Source organism: Argiope bruennichi, chromosome 7 (assembly GCF_947563725.1).
Source record: "Argiope bruennichi chromosome 7, qqArgBrue1.1, whole genome shotgun sequence".
NCBI classification, from domain to species: Eukaryota; Metazoa; Arthropoda; class Arachnida; order Araneae; family Araneidae; genus Argiope; species Argiope bruennichi.
Genome location: NC_079157.1, coordinates 27,765,174 through 27,790,898, shown reverse-complemented (window position 1 = coordinate 27,790,898; position 25,725 = coordinate 27,765,174). Strand labels below are relative to the sequence as shown.

Genomic DNA, 25,725 nt, shown 5'->3' with positions numbered 1-25,725 from the left:
TATGACCATTTCAAAGTGAGACTTTAATTATAGCTACCCTTATTTAATTGCGCAATATTTTTCCATTGTTAAAAGCTAAAGAAGAACATGTTTTGTAACACGTTTCAGAAACGATTAATTACATTTGAAGCCTGTGTCTTCATGTCGTATTTTGCTTAATAATATTGACGCTGCGCCGTTTCCCACCCTAGTGGTGAATTTTTGAACTTTTTTTTTTGACATAAAAGAAATTCTCATGACCTCCTTTAAACTGTTGCCAATTTTGATAACATTTGGCCCAGAAGTTTTTCTTTTATGACCATTTCAAAGTGAGACTTTAATTATAGCTACCCTTATTTAATTGAGCAATATTTTTCCATTGTTAAAAGCTAAAGAAGAAACATTAAGTTTAAATAAGTTTAGGAAAGTGATATAATCTCGACACAAAAGTCAGCAAGGAACTTGGAAAATATTATCAAGAGGCTTGAATTTTTAAAGACATTATGACGTCATGGGATTCGATTTTGCTAGGAAATTTCCTGAATTCAATAAACAGATCAAGAGCAGAGCTTTAATTCTGTCAAAATTTAATGCTGAAAAATACTTTGTTTTAAAAATCATGAGCATAAAGTTATGCAAGGCAGATTTAGAAATTAAATGCAACAAATATTCCTGACGAATAACCTGGACACTCAATGTAGGAAAAGTATTTGATAAAATTTATAATCATCATCTTAAATTTTCTACTATTTTGTATACAATTTAAATAAACGTTTGATCAATTTTCTATTTTTCTGAAATGTTTAACATCTTCTATTTTCTTTCCCCATTCTGACTAGTTTTGCTATAATTTTTTTTCTATGAACGATTTTATGAATCTATCATTTCTTATTTCTTTCGTTAAATGCAGATTATTTTTCTGATTGGTATGTATTGCTGCGATATACAAGTTGATTTTAAAAAGTTGAATAAGTTTTTATTTCCTTTAATAGTGCACTTTGACATATACTTTTAATTACAAATTTTTGTTAAATGAAGTGAACAGTCGTATGAAAACACTTCAGCTTCTCTGGAGGCTGATAATAATTTTTAATTAAATTTTTATATGTCCCCCATAAAGTGAAAGTGTCAATAAATGAAATGGAAGAATTTTACTTATATTCATCTGTGTTTCACATTTATATGTAAAAATTTAGAAATATATTTACTTTTTTATTTAGAGAAGCTAATCAAAAACTTAGATGAAAAAAACTGATTACAAAAATGAAGAATTATTCAGAAATATAGAAAAACGGATATATGTAAAATATAGTATATGATTCAATCATCATGACTATAAAGGAAATTTGTTTGCAAGCATAATGTCGCTCACTTTGATTGCTCGATAACTGCAACATTGACTTTATAAAGAAAGGAAGAGAACACTGGAATGCCTGTTGTTGTTACTTATGGCCCTTGCCATAGAGAAGCCCCTGACGAAGTCAGTGATTTAAGCTAAGTTTTTGTAGTAGCGTTTGAGAGTAAAGGCCCCTGAGCACTCGAGCGCAGAGGTCTGAGTTCTAGCTCATATGAAGATGACTCACACACTCCCTTGCACAACCCCTTTTTACAGGGGGGCTCTTTCACACACCTCACAGATAGAGCACAGGCAATAGATAGACAAGAACAATCATGCTCGAACCCGTGACGCCTAGATTACGAGGAAGACGCGCTACCCCTGGGCCAGGATGCCGGCACTGGGATACCTAACTAGAAAATAAAATTATTTGCTCGCATTTTGTACTTTCTAATAGAGTGTGATATAGTTCATTAACAAGGAATGTTTGTTGTTGTTTCTAATGGCATTTATCTTAGACAAGCCTACTGACGAAGTCAGCGATTTTACGCCGAGAGAGCGTCTGTTGTTTTTCAGTAGCGCGCCGCCTAGGGCCAAGAGTACATTTTAGCTACTCACGCGTCACAACACTTTTTACGGGACGGACTTCATTCATACATTTCATTCACTCAACCACAGATAGTGAATCAGAGAACGATTACCTCTGAACTAATATCCCCAGTGGTATTACTCTCGACATGGAAGACTTTGTGACCACGACAGATTTATTCACAACCCAAGGGATGCGATTCCAACGCCCTACCAACCAGGCTATCCTGGCCTCGGAATGTTTTGATATCGTGACGAATTACGCTTCGTGAATCGTAATTCAGACCTAATTACAGAAAAGTACAAATGTCGTCTTTGGAATTTCCAGCATCTTTCTATGAAGTCTCACGGTTTAGTGATTACAATCTAAAGGACCTTTGCTTCTCTGCAGGAAAAGGAAAACATGGGCATTATACATGGGATGCAATAATTGACATATTGGTTTATTTTTCAAGAATATTTTTGTTAGTGCATAGAGCTCATTATTTCAAAACCGACAATATCCAGATTTTTCTGGCACGTTTACAGTATTCATGGAGTCCATAAACCGATAAAACAATTGCATAGACAATTATGTGATCGACTTTAGAATTTTGTCATTGGGTCCTACCTACCGTAAAATTAAATCCTTCTATTCTGAGAAATACAATTTGAGTAGACAAATGTTTATTTTAATGACGAACGAAAGTCGGCCTCCTGGCATCCTCTCCGTGATCTGGGTGTCCCAGGTTCAAGTCCTGTTTCGGGCATGGTTGTTCTTCCCCCTGTGTTCTATCTGTGAGGTGTATGAAAGAGCAGCCCCCTCTGTAAAAAACGGGTTGTGCACGCGAGTGTGTGAGTGTCATCTTGATATGAGCTGGAAGTCAGACATCTGCCCTCTGGTGCTTAGAGGCCCTTACCCTCAGAAGTTACTGCACCCACTTTCCGTTGTAACGCGGATCATCATCAAGATAGAAATATTAATCTTCAAAGCCATCCCTTTTGAAATTTTAAAATCCATTCCTCGGACAAAAAAGTTCATCATCGATGGCAATTTACTATAAATGTGTGGAATGTAATATTCAAAAACTATTTGATTGTTTTCCATTTTGTGCAATAGTATGCTAAATAGTGATTGATGCATTCAGTTAGTTTTAATTTGCATAATGTCTGTACTAAGGAATGAATTCGGTTTGACAATATATGTTCTGTAGATTTTTATAAACGAATTCAAAAAGTAAGTAAATTCCGTCTCGATCACACAAGTATTGTTAAAAGAATGCAATTTTATGCATGTGCGAAATGTCTTCATTGTGAACTACCATTTTTACAATTTGACAATAGTTTATAAACGAATTGTTTTCTGATTCTGCCTTTTTAATAATTTTTCATCATTTGCATATTATTCCTCAAAATAACAGCGAAAGTCTTGTTCAAGCACAGGTCAGAGGTGTAAAAAAATGGCCTAAGTCAATAAATTTGCCTTTTAATATCTCAAAAATTTTACATTTAGAAATAGGACAAATTATACAATTATACATAAGAGTAAGAAAAATATTTTACTCTTTAACATATTTTTCAGTATGAGGTCCAAAAAAAAAAAAAAAAAAAATCTGACATTTGTTAGAACTCTTAATCTCTTAAAATTTAAACTGAAAGGAAAAAAAAACATTCGATTTGGAAGAATAGCATCTAAAAATATAGTAAATTGCATTTGTACATGTTTGTATTTGCATTATATTCAAAGTTTCCAATTGCAATTTATTTTTCATCTTTTAATTGATTCTGAGTGAAGATAAATTCTCAAATATTAAATTATCGACAAATCGATTCAAAATAATCGTAGATATACGAAAAAAAAGTTTTAGGGTTTGTTTTAATAAATGCAAGCTTAGAAAATTGGTTACTCTGTTAGTACTATTCTTTATTCGTTTCCCTTTCTATCATCAAAACGGTAATTTTGTTCTAAAAAAAGTTAATGTCTTTTATGTGCTACATTATTGATGACGCAAAGGCACAAGATTAAATAAGAATTCAAAATCTTTCCTTTTATTTGTACTTAATTACAAATAAATAACAGATAAATAGTGTTTCTGAGACTTATTATTTAAAATAATTAAAATTTTTGGATGAGTTTAGCAATTAACATTAATTAAAGAAGATTAAATAAAAATTTTTGAAGCAACTGAAAAACAAAAGTCAGATGCTGTTTTTCTGAAATATTCCTTGCAAGTGAAACATAAATACCATTATGTTGTTCAATTTTCTACCAAACGATTCTTTAAATTATTTTTAAGAATTTATTGCATTTAATTTATTTCCATTAGAAAGAGTTAGAAATGAAAAAGAAATTATTAATGGAACGTGTTTTAGCTTAGCTTCATTCCTTGTAAAAAAATGGCAATTTTTGAAAATTTATAGACATTGAACTATTAAACAATGATTAGTTTTTGTATTTCTTCCAGTAATATTTTATGTATTCACATTGTTCATATTTTTTCTTCTGCGCTTTTTTCCATTAATAAAAAAAGCACAGAAGTATAAATTTCCAGTATAAAATAGCACAGTTTTCTAATAAAAATATTTTACACTTTTGAAATCGCTACTATTTCTTTCAAACGAAACTTCGCTTAAAATCTTACCAAAATAGAATACATTAAATACATCGGCATTTTTCCTTTTACCTTAGCATTTACTTCAAATTTAACTGGAAAAAAATATAACACAATCTTGAAAAGAAGTTTAAAGAAGGAGAATACACATTTTGAATGGTTTCCTAGAATTTTTTTATTATAATTTTATTTTATTTCAATTTTATTGGAAAAATTATTAGAAATTTTGGCGTTTTTACGCAGTTACTCCCTAAATTATTCAATACCTGTTTAAAATTGTCTTTTTAGGGGTACCAATATAATTGTCGAAATATTTCCTCACTTTTGGCAACTTTTGAAAAATATATTTATGTATGATTTTCAATAAAATTTATACTGGTGCAATGAAGTTCAAATATTTTTTTATTGCGTATCCAATACATAATCTTTTTTTTTTCATTGTTGAAATCCAAGGAAGAAATATCCTGCTTTCTATCAGCACAGTCTGTATGAGAAATCGGAAAGTGAAATTACATTACCGCAAAAGACAACGTGTAATTCGAAACAGATTACCCAGACATTTAACTTTATGATATATATTGGGTCCTGATTTCATCTCGTAAATTCATCAATTGTTGAGAGAATCAGGATCACTAAATTATGCATAAGAGATTTAATTGAAATCATACATAACCAATATTCCCGATGAACCAGTTGGCTCCCAAAGACAAATAGAAAACAAAAAAACAAAATAGCATTCTGCAGCCTTCAAATGTAATGTCATCAAATGTAATAATCAAAGTCTATTTATTTTAGTGGGAAAAAATGGCACGCTAAATATCTGTGGTGAACCTTATAAGCCAGATAACAGCTACGAGACAAGGGTAATTACTTTCGTCTTGTAGTCTTGTTACTCGGCTGAAAACCACAAGGTCCCAGGTTCTATCCTCGCTCATCCCAATCCGCTACATTGGTGACCTCGGATGATGAACCTTTAACCTTCGAACAGTTGTTGTGGCGCCATCTATTCATTTGACACAGCAACCCAAAAGTCGTCAGATTCACTTGAGGCAGCAACACAAAATCGTCAAACTCACTTGTTGCAACAGCAATCACTCACACACGCTCGCCATAACGCTTGGTGCTACTCAAATGGGTACGGGCGCATTAGACACAACATCACCATTCAACGGCCATATCGTTCGTCTCACCTCCGACTCACTGGAGGGAGATTACCTTATAAACCAGATAACAGCTACCAGACACGAGTAATTACTTTCATCTTGTGGTCTTGTTACTCGGCTGCAAACCACAAGGTCCCAGGTTCTATCCTCGTTCATAACAGTCGGCTACATATCTCAAATACCTGAAATTGGAAACAGTTCTTTCCGGAGACTTATGAACATTGAGCATTATCCCCATATTATCTCGTTAACATAATAACCAAAGTAATTTTTATTCTTGTAGTTTCTCTGAGATAAGCTCTCAGAAGGGTATACATCTTGTATTAGTTCGAAAAATAGACCATCTATTTCAAAGAGAATAATTTCCCCATAAATTCTTTATTATTGAAGATTGAAAAATGAATCAAATTAGTGTTAAATGGCATATTAGCGTCTCATTCAGACGAACAATTTTTGCTATAAAAGATTTTAGATAGCTGCAATTCCTTGGAAGTTAAGGACTGAGAATTGATTTTCAAGCCTTTGCTATTTTTAACATAACCTGTATTGTGACATTTATATAATTACACTTATCTGGGGGGACGGCAGTGCCCCCGCCAAGTCGGGCAAAAACAAGCAGCACGGCCGTACCATCCTTTTCTCGAAGCAGGCAGTTCAGGCCATTTTCGACCCCCTATAACTTCGTTGTGGATAAAACTAGAAGCCTGAATATTCAGTAACCAAGCAGTCATTATATAAACACGGTATATTTCAAATTTAATTAAATTTGAACCATTAGTTTAAGAGTTATAACTAGTCAAAGTTTGTCAATTTTGTCACTGACTGACTGACTGATTGACCGATCATCAAAACTCTAAGGCACTTCTAGCAAACATAGAAGCTTTAAATTTAGGATACAATTAGTGTTTAGTGTATAAATCAAGGAAAAACTAAAATATGCTTGTAATAATGGAAGGATCGATAAATTTCTCAAAGTTTCGAGCATTATCCATTTTGTCGGCAAATTCGTCGCCAAGTCGCCAAATGGTCGCCAGGTTTATCACCAAGCTCTGGGAACACTGGCTCGGCATCCAACAGTATCCAATACAGATTACTGTAAAACGGTCTTTCGTATGTTGACACTATTAGCACTGGGAATTAGAAATAATTCGCACTGGGATTTTGAATATCTAATTTGAAGTAATTCAATTTGAAGCTGTGGAAGCTGCAAACGCAATGGGTGTTTTTCAGAGAATGAATCTGGTAGAAGAAAAGCAAACTGATCTTCAAAGTATGATATGTATAGCTTATGCTATAACTATACACAAAAGTCAGGGCCTAGGTCTAAATAATGCACTGATGGATATCGGTTCCGCAGTATTCACATCTGGTCACGCTTACGTGGCACTTTCGAGAGTTACAAGTCTGGAGGGCTTACATCTAATTAATGTCGACTTTGGAAGTATTAAAGTGCAGGAATCCTCAATTTGTGAATACAACAGACTAAGAAGCATTTACCGTCCAGACTTATCAAAAATTGTAACATCAAAGCTTACGAGAAAAACCCATAGAGACAGGGAGTGGGCTTTGAGAAAAACTGTAGCTGAAGCTCAAGAAGTAGTACCAGAAAAGAAAAAGAGGAAGACTGCATACAAAAATAAGAAAAGGATTATCTACAAAAAGAAAGGATATGCCATCAAAAACATAACTTGTAAAAAAAACCAAGTCTCGCAACTCAATTCTTCTATCGTAAAAAGTTGTGAGATCCATGTAATACCAAGTCGGTCCATTTATTCAGTCCTTACTTAAGGGTCCTTCTGTCTTAAGTTATTACATAATTAGCTAACCTAACAGCATCTTATAGTGACCATATCAATATTAAAACTCTTTTATGGTTTAAATAAATAGATTGACTTGGCAATCGCACTAAACAATCTAATTTAATATAATATGTTAATGTAATCTAATTTAATGTAAAGATACGTTGTGTTTTCATGCGATGGTCACAAGTCAATCTATTTATTTAAACCATAAAAGAGTTTTAATATTGATATGGTCACTATAAGATGCTGTTAGGTTAGCTAATTATGTAATAACTTAAGACAGAAGGACCCTTAAGTAAGGACTGAATAAATGGACCGACTTGGTATTACATGGATCTCACAACTTTTTACGATAGAAGAATTGAGTTGCGAGACTTGGTTTTTTTTTACAAGTTATGTTTTTGATGGCATTTTCTTTTCTTGATTTGAAACTGTTTAAATGCACGTGAACTGAACTTGAATAGCACGAAAAAAACTAATTAAATGAAAATAAAAAAAAAGCAGAAATATTGCTGACAATTTATTGGCGACATTATGTAAAAATGATCAACTTTAGAAAATTTCAGAAGCTTCGCGTGCTTTAGTTTTTTTTAAATATATTTTATTATAATTATTTATTTGAATGTGGTAATGTAGATAATGTTAAATTTTTATTTCCGAATCAATGCTAATTAATGGAACTATGCAATATCAATATAGTCGTTATCTACGGTCGTTTCAATATGCAACATTTCATTGTTTATGCCTAAGGATTGAAAGGAATTTGAAAATATTATTTAAGATGATAAAGAATCTATCTTTGCCTTCCAACTCGCCTAAAGGAATATTTTACTTTCTCATATGCGTAGTATAGAGAAAGTATAGCAATAGTCAAAAAATTCGAACTCGAGATTTTGATGAATTTCTGCGTTTCAGATCTTTATTAGTTAAAAAAAAAATCATTTTTGGAAGATGTCCTTCCGTTTCTCTGTAGCAAAGATGGCCCAAATACGCTTTGACCTATACGGATGAAATTTCGTACATAACTTAACTTTGGTGTCTTTTTGCACCAAATTTGTAGATTGCTATCATGGCTTGAGCAAAATCCGCTCACTTGAAGTCTTTTTCCCGGTTGTTCGAATATAACTTAACAAAATAACTACAAAATGAAGACAGCTATATTGATAAAATTCGGTACACAGAATCAATATCTATAGTCTAGACATCTGTCAAATTTTGAGACAATACAGTAACGAATTGACCGTCTATCTGTCTGTACTTTTAGAAACATGTAAAAGTGATAATTCAAAGACGCAATGACTTAAATATATAAAATTTGATATGAGATTTTATGACTACAAGTATAGTTTTGTGTCAAATTTTTATTTCAATCGATTGGAAAAACGCGTTGAAAACACAAATTCGATTTTTAGATGCTATCAATCACGTACCAGGGATTAATAGCCAAATAATTTGCCAAGGGTCACGCAATAGATTCAGTAGAAATGCCGAATTCACGTCAAAGGCTAATATTTCGTAACTATTGCACGCCATTAGCAAGCAAGGTGTTCTCTGGAATAACACTTTTATTAGAGGATATGCGAGAAAGTTTTGTGGAGACCCCTCTCATTGATTTTATTTAATCTTGCCCTTTTTCCTATGAACCATTTTTTATATCTTAATCAATATTCGAACCGTTTTTTAGAGAATTTTGACTTTATACATTCAGAAACATACTTTTCATACTCTTTGATTCACCAGGCACAAAAGGTGAGGTCAAAGTACTGGGATATAAGGATATGTGCTCTACTGTGAAAGCATGTTGAGAGAAAATGCTTTTAAGATATTATTATTTTTTTCAATATTTCTTCTATTAAATAGAGTCATATTTTGAGACACTTTTATAAAATAGGGTTTTGAAAAATGTAAGTACAACGCTTTGTTACATATTTTGGCAACGAAAGTTAAAACAGAAAATCTGCAATACACCACACAGCCACCGCGATCCAGCCTATAAGATTGCACGCAAGATCTTAAAGGTCACAGGGGAAGAAAAAATCTTAAAAAGTTTTGCTTAAAATTTAGAGATAACTATAATCAGACTTATCTTAAGTTCGAAAGAAATTAAAGTGCAAATTTCTATGACCCACATGAAAAAATCTAAATTTTTCAAATATTCATTCAGTAAAAATATCAAAAGTCATGATTTTCAAAACGTCCAAGTTATGTGCTTATTTGTCAGAATATCATCAAAATTTGTGAATTGTTTGTGGAGCACAAAATTTTACGAAGCTTCAGCTCATCTGTAATTCAGTCCATCGTGTTAGTAGATTCAGGAATGAAACGTAATATGTAATCCAATTTGCGTGAAGATAAAAAAGAAGATCGTCTTTCAGCTGCGCTCGATATACTTGAATGTATTGAAAATTTACAAATATTTTTGAAAATTATTGTAATAATAGATAAGTTATTCTTTGGCTGTGATTCAATGGATTCAAAAAGATCGAACGCAATTTTGAATTGAATTTTTTCTTCCATTTACAAGTAGAATGACAGCATATTTTACATATATTTTTCAAAATTGAATTGGCAGAAACTATGGGCTTGCATTTTTGCATGCCTGAAAAGGTTCAAGATCAATATTTGATAAGCATTTTCTATTTTGTAAGTTTTATAAATAGACCACTAGGCCTAATTGATACTTTTTAATCACACTTTGTATGTAAATATTTGTGACTTTGAACCTCCAAACCGTGCTTGGAAGAGTCTAGAGAAAAAAAAAGTAGCATCGTTTCTAGATCCTCTATTATTTTCTTGCTGGATTTTCAAATAGGAAATAAACGTAAATGAATTTTGTTTTGGCTATGTTGTGTTTTAATGAGTTTTTTTCTGCATTGTTTTCAGCAATGCATGTTCTTCTGTAAATTATTTTTAGACAGAATTATACTTAATGATATTTTATTCACCTATCAAATGAACTGATATAAAAATATGTCGTTTAATTTAGTATAAGTAGGCAATATATACAGAAAACAACAACATATGGAGAAAACTGCGTAGCTGTGAAATCGGTCTGGAAAACACTAGGTTTTTCACTCCATAAATGCGGTGTATGAGTTTAGAAACTAATGCAGTAAAGAAAGGTAATTTTTTATTATCGAAATTTTCTTACATATAAAACATATATAGTTTTCAAAGTAGGGTAAAATTATCAAATTATTTCTCAGCAAATTTTATGTATCATTCCTGAGGTACGGAAAGGTTCTTCTATTGGGAAGCTAAAACCTCTCGAGGATTCTCTGCAGGTTTGTAGTTCTCCCCCATCAGGCATTCAGGACTTGCATCTTCTCTCCTTACTGAGTAGAGTCCCAGAAAGAGATCCAGCTGAAAGGTAGGAAAAAAATATTTTAAAATAAAGATATTTCTTTCCCTAAAATGTGTTGCATAATCATCATTTTGATGAAATTGGAGATTGAGAATTGAAGGGTTTGTCTGAAAAAAGGAGGTAGTTCCAATTATTTAAGTTTGAAGAAAAGCACCAGGAACTACCTCTATATTGCAACAAACTAATGAGACAAACAGCTCCATCCCTTGAGTTAACTCGAGAACTAACGACTGGAGATAAACATCTTTCTGACACCATACGAAAAAGTTTTTATTTTACAACATGATAGTACATGTAACTCCAAATTCCCCTAATTGGAGATACATCCTTTTTGCAGCAAACCCTTCAATTGTTGTTGATGAGATTCGTGTCGGCAATAACCTTTGCAATCCCCACCAAAATAGAATGAAACTTGACTTTCGTTACTCTTATTGTCATGAGTCATGAAGATGATTTAAGGATAGAGTTAATAGGTGTATGCGTTGACAACAGCCTTGGCAGAGCCTGCCATAACAGAATGAAAGTTGACTTACGTTGGTCTTAATATAAGGGATCATTCTGATATTTTAAAGATAGGGCTGATAGGAATTTTCACAGGCAACAATCTTTACATTTCTCATAGTAATAATAAGCCCTGTCATTTTAATGTAAATGTTATATCTTTTGGTGCATTTATAGGTAAATTTCATCAAAGTCAATACCTACCAAGCTTCATCGTTCATGCATATTTTACTCTTCAACATGACACTGATCCTATTAATTTTTATAACACCTCGTATGCAAGTATTTGTGACCTTGAAACTTTAGTCAGTGCTTCAAAATTACAAAAAAAAAAAAAAAAAAGAATAAACAGAACTAAGTAATTTCAACACAGATTCACCAAGCAAGTAAAATTTTTCTCAGTCTAATTATATCAGTCAAACACCATGGTGTTTCTGCTAAGAATTCAGTTAACCACATGGTCTTTCTGGGCGGAGCTAGCTGCCAATCATGTAAATATCACGTGGTCTCCCTGTTGATGTTAGTATACATTATTTTTCCAATATAAGCGAACTTGACTCCTGTACTAGGGGGAGTGTGATCTCGGCTCTCACTCTCCCTAGAAATTTAATGTGTAGTTCTCTAGGCCTACTACACTTTGGCGTATTCATGTGCCTTTTGTTGTTGATGTTACCAATAAGCCACAAAAAGACAACATGTGTTTTCAAGTCATTTCACCAAGACCCCAATCTTCACTATCAAATAAATTATTGTGTAATCAAGAAAAGCAATAATTTTTAGTTTCGAACATGTGCATTTATCAACTCCACCCAGGGAAAAATATTTGTTGTCTACATTTATACAGAATAAAAATTACTAATCTCATTATCATAATTCAACATGATAATGATGTTCTTTCAAGAGAGTGTTTGATCGGGTTCGTTTAAGCAATAATTTTCGCCGTTACAATTCACACAAAAGTATAATCTTACTAAAAGTATAATCTTACTAGACATTTTGTCATGTGCAAACATGATGTTATTTTGAACAAAAAGGCCACGTGTCTGCTAAGTTATATGGACAAAAAATAGAAATTTGAAAGACCATCAGTTTAGAAGTGCATTACAATATCTACATTCACTTTACTTTAATGACCTAGGTACCATGCTTTAATAATATAATGAGTTAAAAATTAAAACTTTCTACAAATTTCCTTGGATTTAGTTATATTTTATAGAGCAAAAAAAAGTCACGGTTATTCTGCAGAAAAGAAAATAATGTACACTTGCATCATTAGCCTTTCAGACGTCTATTTTCCCTAATAGAGTTTCTGATTGATTTCACGGGACTTTTTAATGAGCAACAAAATTATTAAATATAATTTATTTATTTTGGTTACAAGCTGTTCAACTACCATATAAATCACATTCATTTTGTGATATCTATCAATTTTGGTTAACTACATCTTATTACAACAAATAAAAATAACATTTTAAATTATGCTGTATAATAAATGCAGAGAGCTCTCATTGATAGTTATGCTTTCAAAATGGCGAAATCAATTGACAGAATCTATTATAATGGTTTTTTTAATAGAACGAGTTTTATTTATTAATATTGTTACAAATCTGTAATTTTGCTACCCGGCACGAATAGTGTCATCGTGGGACAAACCGTTAAAACCATTGTAAGATTTGTCCTGTGCCTGCTGAGCTTGGCGAGCATTTGGCGACGAATTTGGCGAGTTTGGAGACTAAATGGATAATATTGGAAAGTTCGGGAACTTTCACGATCCATCCACTAGGAACCGAGATACATCCAGATACGTCCTGATTGGTCTGGAAGATTCTAGCCCCGCTGCTCGGAACTATAAAAGACGGTCACTCTGAAGCTGCAAGGAAGTCGTGTGTGTGAGTCGGGGGGAAGTAACAAAAATTAGAGGATTAGACAGCAAGCAAATTGCTGAACTAGCGATTAAATGCGCTGCGTTATTACGATTAATTGACGGTATTTGTAGAAAAAAATTGTAACATTGTTATATCTGTAAAATGAACGGTAGAGAAGAGACCAGCAAGTCTTAATAAAGTATCTAGAGGCTATGATCTTTCATATGAAAAAAATTAGTAAAATAGGCACTATGGTTATGGCTGGCTCACTCTGTCAAAGATTTCTGCCATTGGGCAAATAAAAAGAATTAACGTTTTTGAGATTTCTCTTAAAACTAAAGAATATTTGGTCCAATATAAATAGTAAATATCAAAAAACCCTATAGAGATAATTAATATGGCTTAACTGTGTCACAATACATACTTGATGCCGTCCAAGACAAGTTGTTGTCCTCAAGACAGACCATATAGCTCTGTCACAGGGTGGTGTGGTCAAAGATCCGTAATATCGGTAGAAGGATGCCGGGTTTTCAGGCAAAAGGGCATTCAGATGGAGGGGAGATCGCAGCTTCGTAGAGTCACCTTTGAAAGTCACTTCCGGCAGAACTTCCAGTATTGGATCGAATGCGGGGTTGCTTTCCATTTGGGCATATACTGATGTCATGAGGAAGTAGAATCCTATGGAGTGGTGCTATAAGTAATCAGATCAAAAAAGAAAAGCTTGAAAATTTATTTGTAAGTAATAACATTCGTATGTGTTTTATTTTAAGCGGATTTAAAATATTCGATATTTTCCACATTTCACATCATTATTATTTGTAATTTTGGTAATTTTTATACTTTTTGATTTGACAGTATCATTTGACTTTCATGGTTGTAAGGATGGAATTTTGTAGCGAATTTCTAACACAGGATGCATAACAAATGAAAAGTGCGAAACTATCTATAAGGTAATTAGAGAACCTCTGCAGATTAGCTTCTAGAAAAGAAGGAAGCATTAAAGCCTTTGTAGCCTTTTTACTAGTCCATATTGTTATGAAAATTGTCCGGGGTTCGTTTGGATAGTGGGGGTTATATGGTGTGAAGAACGCTCAATCACCAGGCGGCAGTAGAAAATAAAACAACGACGTTTATTTACACGAAGACACACAGGACAGCACAAAGACGACAACTATATACAGCACAGAAGACGATTATCTTCAGCTGAGACGTGCAGCAGACAACAGTATACACAGCAGCTCTACTCCGTCGTTGCTCCGCTAGTCCCTGGAAGACGAGTTCTTCACCGTCGCTTCCGACTACTCTTCGACTCCACTTGTCCACGACTCAATTCACCGTCTGGCAGCTGCGGGTGCTTCCTTTTATAGGTCTCAGGAGGCGGGGCTAGAAGCCTCTCAACCAATCAGGAACTTTCGAGGCGTATCTCCGTTCCTACTGGACGGATCGGGAAAATTCTCGATGTTTCGGGTATAATCTATTTTGGTGCCAAAGTCACCATATTCGTCGCCAAGTCGCCAAATGGTCGCCAAGTTTGTCGCCAAGCACTGGTACCTCCTATGGAACCAGCTATGCTGGGAAGCCGCATCACAGGTTCGTAACAATATATAGAGTTACACACGTAAGAAAAAGACTAAATGTCTTAAGTGGAGTTTTCAAACCGAACTTTAAAATTTATAAACTTGGAATTTAATAATCAATTTTTTATTGTGCTAGAAGTGCCATTTTTGGATATGTAGAATTATGGAATGCAATTACAATATTTTAATTCTTTTATACTTAATTATAAATTAATCACTTAAATTTAATTTCAGCTTAATTCAAAAAAAAAAAAGTGCAAAATTTGAAAACTTTAATAACGATATTCCATAATAATCATAATGAATGAATTAAGTATTATCTATTAAGTATTAGAAAGTAGACGATAACAAATGTTTTTGAGAAACATTTTTTATTAATGTACTAAAAGGGAAAACAGTTATCTATCAAAAATCCGATGATAGATTAAAAAAAAAAAAAAAACTGAAAAGCACGAAGTACTGAAAACATTGTGATAAAAATGGTAAATCACAATAAATAAATATCATTAAAGAAAAGCGTTTATATAATTATTACAAATTAAAAAATATCATAGCTATTAAAAATACAATTTACTTTGAGCATTTACGTCAGCTCTTAGTTCTTTTACTTATATTTGAAGATATTTAATACAAACGTAAAGTATCTTTTTACTAGCTTTCTTAATTTTTATTATTTCCTCTTATCTATATCTATATCTATACTTATAATAAAGCTCAATGTGTGTGTGTGTGTGTGTTGGCGCTCTACAGGCCAGGTCATTTGACATACAGCTATCAAATTTGGTACATGTATACCTTAGAGGTCGGGAATGTGCACCTGGGGTCCCTTTTTTTGAAATTTTAATTAGAATTTTAATTATTAATTAAAAACTAACTTTCCCGCCAAAAAAATCTTCCATTTTCCCCACCGCCAACTTTTCCGCCAAAAAAATCTTCCATTTTCGCCAACGCCAAATGAGTAAGGCTTCCGGGTTTTTTTTCTCCCAACAGTAATGAGGCTAGGGTTATTATTTTTCGGCGGATTATTTCAAACGATTCTGTTTATTTTCTTAATGTCTGATGCATTTAAAATTAAACATTGTTAATGAATCGATCCTTCAGATTCATTCTGAAGAACTTTTGAATAAAAATAAAACAGAATAAAGGAAATTGAAAATTTCTAATCCGCATAGCATTACCCCAACTGGCGTAGAAAAAAAATCACGTATTTGCGTTACGTAACTGGCGTTGAAAATTCACGCATGCGCTGTGTGTTCTGAATTCCGTATTGTGTTGACGAATTATTATCAACCGATGCGGACTGGATTTAAATTTCTTTTAGGTTCGTTGCAGGTTTTTGTAATTAAAATGTATTTATGTTAGTTATATATTTTTTGCATATGCTTATAGTTTTAAGTACATCGTTTTTTAAGTAGTTTTTTTTAAACCTGTTTTAAACCGTCTATTTTAAACGATTCGTTTCATTTTCTTAGTGTTTGATGCATTTAAAAGTAAACATTGTTAATGAATCGATCTGCTCATGATGAATCTAAGAAAATTTTGTTGACAAATTCTTGAGATAATACGTAAATTGAAAAGGATATTCTTTAGTGCCCATAAAGTTTAAACGCTGAGTGACTCTATTTTCATTAATCAGATTATAAAAAAATTCTTTGTTTCAGTAAAAAATATTATTATATTAATTGCAGATTAATTCTTTCCACTTTAATTTAAAACATAAATTCTACGGGTGCTAACAGAAAATTAGAGAGATACATATTACGTTATGACTGAAGGCCTTTATAATATTATGAGTGACTTATATGACTATCAAAATTTGAAGTTTTAAAATATTTTGATGAAGAAGCTATTAAAGTAGGAATTGCATAAAATATTTAAATATAAAAATTTTAACGAGCATTAAGATTGGCGAACCGGTTGGTCGACAAATTCTTGAGATATTACATAAATTAAGAAAGATATTTTTTAGTTCCCATAAGGTTTAAATGCTCAGTGACTCTGTTTTCGTTAATCATGTTATTAAAAAAATTAACATTTAATGACGAACACGAACACACTGATATTCACCGTTACTCTGATTAGATATTATAAAATCTGAATAGATAAACATAAACGTGTAAACAGCTGTGCGCCGGTTTCTATGGCAACACAGCTGGAAAGGGAAAAGAAGTTTCCGAAGAAAATTCACGCATGCGCATTGTTCTGATTGTTGTCATGACAACCACTTTCAACAGACGATTTAAATTATTTTTAGGTGAGTTACATGCTTTTGTAAGTAAATTGTATTTATGTTAGTTATATATTTTTTGTATATGCTTATAGTTTTAAGTACATCGTTTTTTAAGTAGTTTTTTTTAAAACCTGTTTTCAATGATTTAAATTATTTTTAGGTTAGTTGCATGCTTTTGTAATTAAATTGTATTTATGTTAGTTATATTTTTGTATATGCTTATAGTTTTAAGTACATCGTTTTTAAGTAGTTTTTTTAAACCTGTTTTAGACCGATTATTTTAAACGATTCATTTTATTTTCTTAGTGTTTAATGCATTTAAAATGAAATATTGTTCATTAATCGATCTGTTCATGATAAATCTGCGAAAATTTTGTTGACAAATTCTTGAGATATTACATAAATTAAGAAAGATATTCTTTAGTGCCCATAAAGTTTAAACGCTCAGTGACTCTATTATCAGTAATCATATTATTAAAAAAAATGCTTTGTTTCAGTAAAAAATATTATTATATTAATTGCAGATGAATCATTTACACTTTAATTTAAAGCATAAATTCTACGAGGGGTAACAGAAAATGAGAGAGATACATATCACGTTATGACTGAAGGCCTTTATAATATTATGAGTAAATTATGACTATCAAAATTTGAAGTTTTAAAATATTTTGCTGAAGAATCTATTAAAGTTGGTATTGCATAAAATATTTAATTATTAAAATTTTAACGAACATTAAGATTGGCGAACCGGCTGGTCGCCAAAGGCGGCTAGTTATTCAATATAGTTGTTTGGTTCCAAGAAACTGCATCATTTATTTATTGTCACGCTTTAACTTTTTTCCCCTATTTAAAATCCGGAGATGAGTTTCTATTCTCTATCTGGCAACGTTTCAATTCTAAATTTAATTCATGCGCATATCAAAAATAAATCGTTTGGAACTTTTTATTATTCATTAAAAATATTTTTTACTTCAGTTTCATGTTTTTACTACTTTATTTGTAAATAAATTGCTATTATTATTATATACAATCAAATTTAAAGAATGTTTTGTGCATCTCGAGGATTTATGTCCATTTTTTTTTACTATTCTTTATTTTTATTTATCTTGTTTAATATTCAGGTGTTTTGGAGTAATGCAATTATTTGTTAACAAAAATAAATTTATTCTGTGAGAAAATTCTTTTTTCTTTTTGCATCAATATTAAAGAGAGAAAAAAATAAGTAAACTCTTCAAAATTTGACACAATTCTACAATTTTGACTCTATGACTGCATAATTAATTTTATTTATCTAAGTAGGGCGTTTCTGAAATGTCATTTTTAAATAAAGGAAAGCCCAACAAAATACAAGCAACAAAATTTCAAAAATTCAAATTAACAATTTTTGTATTACTGTATAATTGCAATTTACTACAATTAAATGCAATTTTAATGATAAATCTGTATACTAAATTGCATAATCTTAGTCCTTTAATTTTTCATTTATCTTGCTCAAATACAGACAGACAGACAGAGAGACATATCCCTCAACTGACTTCGTTAGTTATGACAGCAAGTTCGGCGTTAAGACTCCATTCTAGTTTAATGCAGTTTTGAGTTATCGTATGCTGTTTTATGTCACTTGGTTATCCGATGACTCTGATCTTAATAAGCTTGCGAATTTATCATTTTATCAGTTTTTATAGAGATTTCTTAATTTGCAGTGCAGTCGAAATTTTAGAAATAGATAGATTTTATAAAGCCTCTCAACATTAGTAGCAAAATACTACCATGGAAACTATACTGATTAAGAAAATTCAAGGTGATAAATCAATACCGACATTAAGCGAATTTCTTAAAACATATGTGAATTTATAGATATTTTTTTAAATATCAGTGTGAAGATACAGTAATTACAGGATTTTTTTTGTTACATGTTTTCAATATAATAAGAATATAAGAAATCATATTCTAAATATAATTAAATAATGAATGCTGATTACCTTGACAATCTGAAGATGGTCGCTTACATCCACAAGCAGAGATACAGCAGCGAATTCGTTGGCCCCATTTTTATGCACAAACTGAACCTAAAAGAAAAGAATAATTTTTCTTATATTTGAATAATAGAAAAACAAAGTAAATATTCGATATGAATGTTGAAATATATATGTTCATGGTGTAACTTTAAAAATGCTATTCATGTCTTAGAGTACCGAATTTAAATGGGAAGTTCTAAATGCTTTTGTGTAAAATTATTAACTAGGTAGTCAAAACATGTGCAAAATCCCGAATTTCCGAAAAGTATTGCAACGAATGTGTGATATTGCTTAAGATTCAAAAGAAATTCATAAATCTTCTTCTTTACAGTTATAGTAAAGAACGGAGACTATAGAAATAGTTATAGTAAGGTAATCAGATCACGATACTTCGAATGAAAAATATATTAGTGTTTTGGAAAATATAAGAATTATGGCTTTATCTTTATTCGAGAACAGATCCAACGTTCCAAGACCTGTTGAAAAGCCCATATAAACTCCAGAAGTTAAAGTGAACCCAGTAAGTGAGTTCTTTCTTTAGAATATTGATTATAGAGCGAGTTTTCTATCTGTGCTTTGAACACATTTGTAACGGAGGGTTTCAAGTTCGAGACTCGATTTCACCGAAGAACCGTTGTGTAAGCTGGTCTGGTTACGTTAAATCAGTCGGGGTCAAACATCCTTCCGATGATATGGTATGGTAGCTTGGAGAAAGGGGTGTCAGCTCAGGTGTCGTCTTCTTTATCTGACTGCGGTTCAAAATTAAGAGGTCCTTCCCAAAATAGCCCTAGCGTTGCTTTAAAACGGGACGTTAATATAACTAAATTTGAACATCTTTGCTGGTTGTTCGTGTTGGGAATTTCTACGAGTGCTATTCTTTATGTCGTTTGAGATTTTACTACCTGTGCTTTGTGTTTTTATTTATTGTGTTTATGTTCTTTTGCGAAGAATAAAACTTCATTCTCTGTTATCAAGCGCACTGAACTTCTTGCAGCATAAGATGATTTTCCATAAAAGTACATAAAATTTAGTTACTCTTCAAAATGTGTTTATAATTTTTCACCAGTTAATGAACAGTATTTTCATTTGAGGACAGTCATATTTTCACTTTCGAGGTTAAATCGATAGCATTATGATGGTTCTCTTATATTTTTTCTTACAAATCAATATATTTTTCTCAAAATCCCAAATGAATTTCAATTGGAATTTACCATATATTTTCAAGATTTGAAATCAAAGAGACGTCCTTTTGAAATTTTAATAATTTTTCTTTATTTATTTTCGAAATATTCCAAGGAATTTGAAAGTAATTTATATTTTTTGATATTTTACAATATTTTAAAATTTTAGGACGGTCTCTTTGCTTTTAAATTATCTCAACTAATAATAAAGGTATGTGTGTGTGTGAGTGCGAGCCACGTTCTACAGGACTGACCGTTACACCAAAAGCTATCAAACTGGAAGGTAAAAATATGCACTTGGGAGCAATTTTTCCTAAAATTTCAAGTACTTGAAAATTAAGCAAATTTTTCGCGGGATTTCTTTTTCAATAGCTCCCTAGAATATTAGAGCAGAAAAATTACTACGGACTCATAAAAGCGAAAAAAACCCCACTATCCTTTTAATAATGCCAATAAATAAACAAAGTTTTTCACAATTTTGGAAATACTTTTTCATCTAATTTTCATTAGTTGATTACATTGCTGCAGTGAAATCCGAACCGTTTTCATTGTTCCATCAAATATTTAATCGTCTGATTTTCTTTCATTGTTGAAAGCTAGGAAAAAAAGGATTCTGTTTAATATCTGTTCAGTTTCCATGACGATTAAGAAAACGGTGTTACAGTACCGCGAAAATTAGGAGATAAATAAGTCGGACAGTTAGGTTTCCAATAGCATTATGGAAGTATAAGACTAAATTCCATTTGGATAGTTCATATACCTTATACACGAAGAAGTTTTGAAGCTATTAAAATAATGCGATTTAATTTTCTTCATGGTTTAAAATTTTTTCATGAGGAAATAATGTGCCTTAATTATGCATTAATTAAGAGATCAAAGATGATTCTAAGCTATTAAAACAATACAATTCTATGTTTATCACTGTTTAATGCATAAAAATATTTTCATGAGGAAATAATGTGCCTTAATTATGCATTAATTAAAAGATCAAAGATGATTCTAAGCTATTAAAACAATACAATTCTATGTTCATCACTGTTTAATGCATAAAAATATTTTCATGAGGAAATAATGTGCCTTAATTATGCATTAATTAAAAGATCAAAGATGATTCTAAGCTATTAAAACAATACAATTCTATGTTCATCACTGTTTAATGCATAAAAATATTTTCATGAGGAAATAATGTGCCTTAATTATGCATTAATTAAAAGATCAAACATGATTCTAAGCTATTAAAACAATACAATTCTATGTTCATCACTGTTTAATGCATAAAAATATTTTCATGAGGAAATAATGTGCCTTAATTATTCATAAGAAATTTAATTAAAAGATAAAAGATGATTCTAAACTATTAAAACAATACAATTCTATGTTCATCACTGTTTAATGCATAAAAATATTTTCATGAGGAAATAATGTGCCTTAATTATGCATTAATTAAAAGATCAAAGATGATTCTAAGCTATTAAAACAATACAATTCTATGTTCATCACTGTTTAATACATAAAAATATTTTCATGAGGAAATAATGTGTCTTAATTATGCATAATATATTATTTAATTAAAAGATCAAAGATGATTCTAAACTATTAAAACAATACAATTCTATGTTCATCACTGTTTAATGCATAAAAATATTTTCATGAGGAAATAATGTGCCTTAATTATGCATTATTAAAAGATCAAAGATGATTCTAAGCTATTAAAACAATACAATTCTATGTTCATCACTGTTTAATGCATAAAAATATTTTCATGAGGAAATAATGTGCCTTAATTATGCATTAATTAAAAGATCAAAGATGATTCTAAGCTATTAAAACAATACAATTCTATGTTCATCACTGTTTAATGCATAAAAATATTTTCATGAAGAAATAATGTGCCTTAATCATGCATTAATTAAAAGATCAAAGATGATTCTAAGCTATTAAAACAATACAATTCTATGTTCATCACTGTTTAATGCATAAAAATATTTTCATGAGGAAATAATGTGCCTTAATTATTCATAAGAAATTTAATTAAAAGATCAAACATGATTCTAAGCTATTAAAACAATACAATTCTATGTTCATCACTGTTTAATGCATAAAAATATTTTCATGAGGAAATAATGTGCCTTAATTATTCATAAGAAATTTAATTAAAAGATAAAAGATGATTCTAAGCTATTAAAACAATACAATTCTATGTTCATCACTGTTTAATGCATAAAAATATTTTCATGAGGAAATAATGTGTCTTAATTATGCATAATATATTATTTAATTAAAAGATCAAAGATGATTCTAAACTATTAAAACAATACAATTCTATGTTCATCTGTTTCATGCATAATAATATTTGCATAAGGGACATCAATTACACATAAGGGATTTAATTGAAAACAAATAAAGCCAGCATTTTTGTTGCACCTGCTGATTACCAAAGGCAGCTAGTTTAAAAATATAAAACTATATAATACATTTTAATATTTTTATCGCAGAGAGATCTAAAATATGAAGATTGATCAAAGTCTAGAATTTGATATTTTTTGAAGAAACAGTACTGTTTCTTTATATATTTCCTTTACGAGAATATAAAAATATAAATTTGTTCAATTTTTACTAACTAAAGACAAGAGGCATGTTTTTTTCTTTTATTGCATTCGTATGTTGCAACCGTTGTAAAATAATTTCTGAAAAAGTGAACTTTCCTCTAATAACGAGCTTTTGCAAACTGAAGGTCAGCTGTGTCTTATTACCATAGCACGTGAAATATAAGTTTTAAAATCATGTCACGTCCAGAGCTATAAAAGACTCCATTACTGCATATACCATACCTTATCTTTAAAACAAGAAACAAAAACTAAAGCGATCCAGATGATGCTTTAAAAAAAATTGTGGGAAATGTAGTTCAGTGGAGAAAGCCTCTTTCTAGACAGTTGAAATTAATTGTCTCTTCTAACTCGTTTCTCATTTTAACCACTTTCACCTTGTAAAAATCAGTGCCATCATTTCCAAAAAGAAAGTAAATAACTATATTTATGAGGAGAAGCAGTAATCTGCATTTTAACATGATATATAGTCTGCCATATTGTTTATAAATTGTTTGATGTGACATCTACATGTTTAAATAAAACTGAATGCTCGGTTTTTTTTTAACCTTATCCAATTCCGCACTCTTCGAACAAACCTTGACGCGTGTATATTTTAGCACTTAGAAGGGTTAAGCGCTCAATTAAAAAGTTGATTTGCCCCCTCGAAAGAAGGCTGAAAGGATGATTTAGAACAATTTAAGTTTCTTCTGCATTAGTTTAGAAGGCATCATTGCACAAAAAATATTTTCGTGCCATCTTAAAAATAAAAAATAAAAATTATAGTTGCATTTCTTAAACGACTATTTTTTTTTAAAATCAACTTTCCAAAATTGCTTTAAATGCAGCTTACAGCAATTTCTTCCTTTTCGTTCAAATATTAAGTCTATTTTAAGTTATATTTATAACTTCTTAAAGTTAATTTTTTCCGCACATTTTAATTTTGATTTTGATTTTTTAATGCCTTAAAATATCCAAATGCAGATATACATACTTTTAAAATTGTTGAAAATCAGCCTTTTAATTTTTTTTCTTAAATCATACACACCAAATAAATATGCGCGCATGGGCGAGTACAAGAGCTGGTACGTAATAAAAAAAAATTCATACACTTTTTTCTTTTTTCAAACCTTTAGAAAAAGTCGCTAATGGAAGGTTTTTTCTAAAGAATCTTTGTTTTAAATCTATGCGAATGAAAAAGAAAATTGTTTATAAGCTATAGAAATCCAAACAACTGAGCAGATTTTAATCAGAGTGTTGCTCACATATGTTTTTAGACGAAAGGAAGGTTTTAGTGGACGTTTAGTGACAAATAAATAAAAAAAATAACCATTACAAATAAAGGATCAGGGGCAATAAAATTCTTTCAACAATGTATTTACTGACTAAAAAAAACATAAAATTAATTCTTTATCACCTTCAGAGAATTTTTTGAGGAATGAGTTGGAAGTATACAACTTATCTCTAATGGTTTAGAGAATATATAACAGACCACAATTAGAGTGGTATAAGATTCTTTCAAAATGAGATATGATACTAATAACATTATTAGCGAACTCATGGATTTTGCTCCTTGGGATATCTAATGTCACCGATGGATGACTCTGATTCTGCTCAGAGTCAGTCAGTGGAATCAAAATAGAATTATTATTAATATTATTAACGAGCTTTATTTATAGATTCCAAAAATTACCTCCATGGGATATCTGATGTGGTTGATGGTGTGCTCTGCTCCTGGTCTGTCAGTGGAGCCAAAATGGAACTGCAGATATTGAAGAGTGAATTCTTGACCTTCGACCAAAACCCCTCGTTTGATACTATCTCGAGGAGTTAAGGTCACTATAAAATTGAAAGACATTGAGAATTGTGCTTTCAAATCAATTCTTTTAATCAAAATTAATTAGCAGAAAATTTAATATTAAAAACAGGAACGATATAATGTCAGTAGGAAGAACGTTTGTCCTAATGTTATTTAAAAGTTATATTTATATTAGATTATATTAATATCTAGGAGTTTGGTATTAAGGCTATTTATGTTTTTTATAATAATAGTAAATGTGATTGGGAATGCGTCTATCTATTAACTTTCTATAGGCTGGGACTATTATAACTGGATCTATTTGAAACAAACATGTTTGAAAAGACATTCTTATTAGAGTTCCTCATATGATGTATTCAAAATGCACTTAGCATTTATATATTGGAATTAATCATGCGTTACCAAAAATTCGATATGAGTGTTAGAAAATTAAACTTTACAACTTAAAATACTTGTTGAATGTAAGTTGTAAGTACCTTTCATCTTTATTATAAATGATATCACGTTAAATTTTTTTCTTAAAGGTCTTTGAAATTTTTTCTTAAATTGTAAAGATTGTTATTGAACCGATTATGATTATGTAACAGTCTATACTTATAGAAAATATTGGTTACTTTTCTAGCGAATAAACGAAGATCTTTGAATTAATCTAATTATTGAGAGTAGATTTTAGAATTAAGTTACTTATTAATTTAATAAATAATAATATCAACTTTTTAATGAAAACTTTTTAAAGAAAGATGATAAAGATAGCAATAACACAGTTTATTTACACTTCTTTATACCAAAATGTATCTCCTCGGTAATTGTTAGATGATAAAATAATTAATACTTTCTTATTTTTTAAAATTTGTTTCCTGAATTATGTTTTACTTCCCTTTCTCTCTAGCCATTTTTGTGTCCTTCATACATGTTCTCAAACATCTCAGGAGGAATTTCAGGAAATCGGATGAATTTAAATTACTTACCATGTTAGCATCTTCTCTTTTAAAATATTGAAAAATTTCATTATTACCTACATTTGAAATTGAAAATTTATTTATTGTTTATGTGTGTGTTTAAAGAAACCGGAACCGGAGTTTAACTCCCTTCTTCGCCATGTTGCAATAATGCGCCAAAACTGACA

General features: G+C 30.9%; 1 protein-coding gene across 2 annotated transcripts in view; it reads right to left on the bottom strand.

Moving 5' to 3' along the window:
- Positions 1 to 10,572: 10,572 nt before the first annotated feature.
- LOC129975949 (carbonic anhydrase 12-like) overlaps positions 10,573 to 25,725 on the bottom strand; it is a 137,576-nt gene continuing 122,423 nt past the window's right edge. For both annotated transcript variants that reach the window (XM_056089252.1, XM_056089251.1), the window contains exons 5-8: positions 24,474 to 24,619; positions 18,979 to 19,065; positions 13,614 to 13,880; positions 10,573 to 10,822 (exon numbers count right to left, since the gene is read on the bottom strand). In XM_056089252.1, coding sequence (XP_055945227.1) covers positions 10,706 to 10,822; positions 13,614 to 13,880; positions 18,979 to 19,065; positions 24,474 to 24,619 — 617 coding nt within the window. In that variant the 3' untranslated portion in view covers positions 10,573 to 10,705. The remainder of the gene's footprint in view (positions 10,823 to 13,613; positions 13,881 to 18,978; positions 19,066 to 24,473; positions 24,620 to 25,725) is intronic.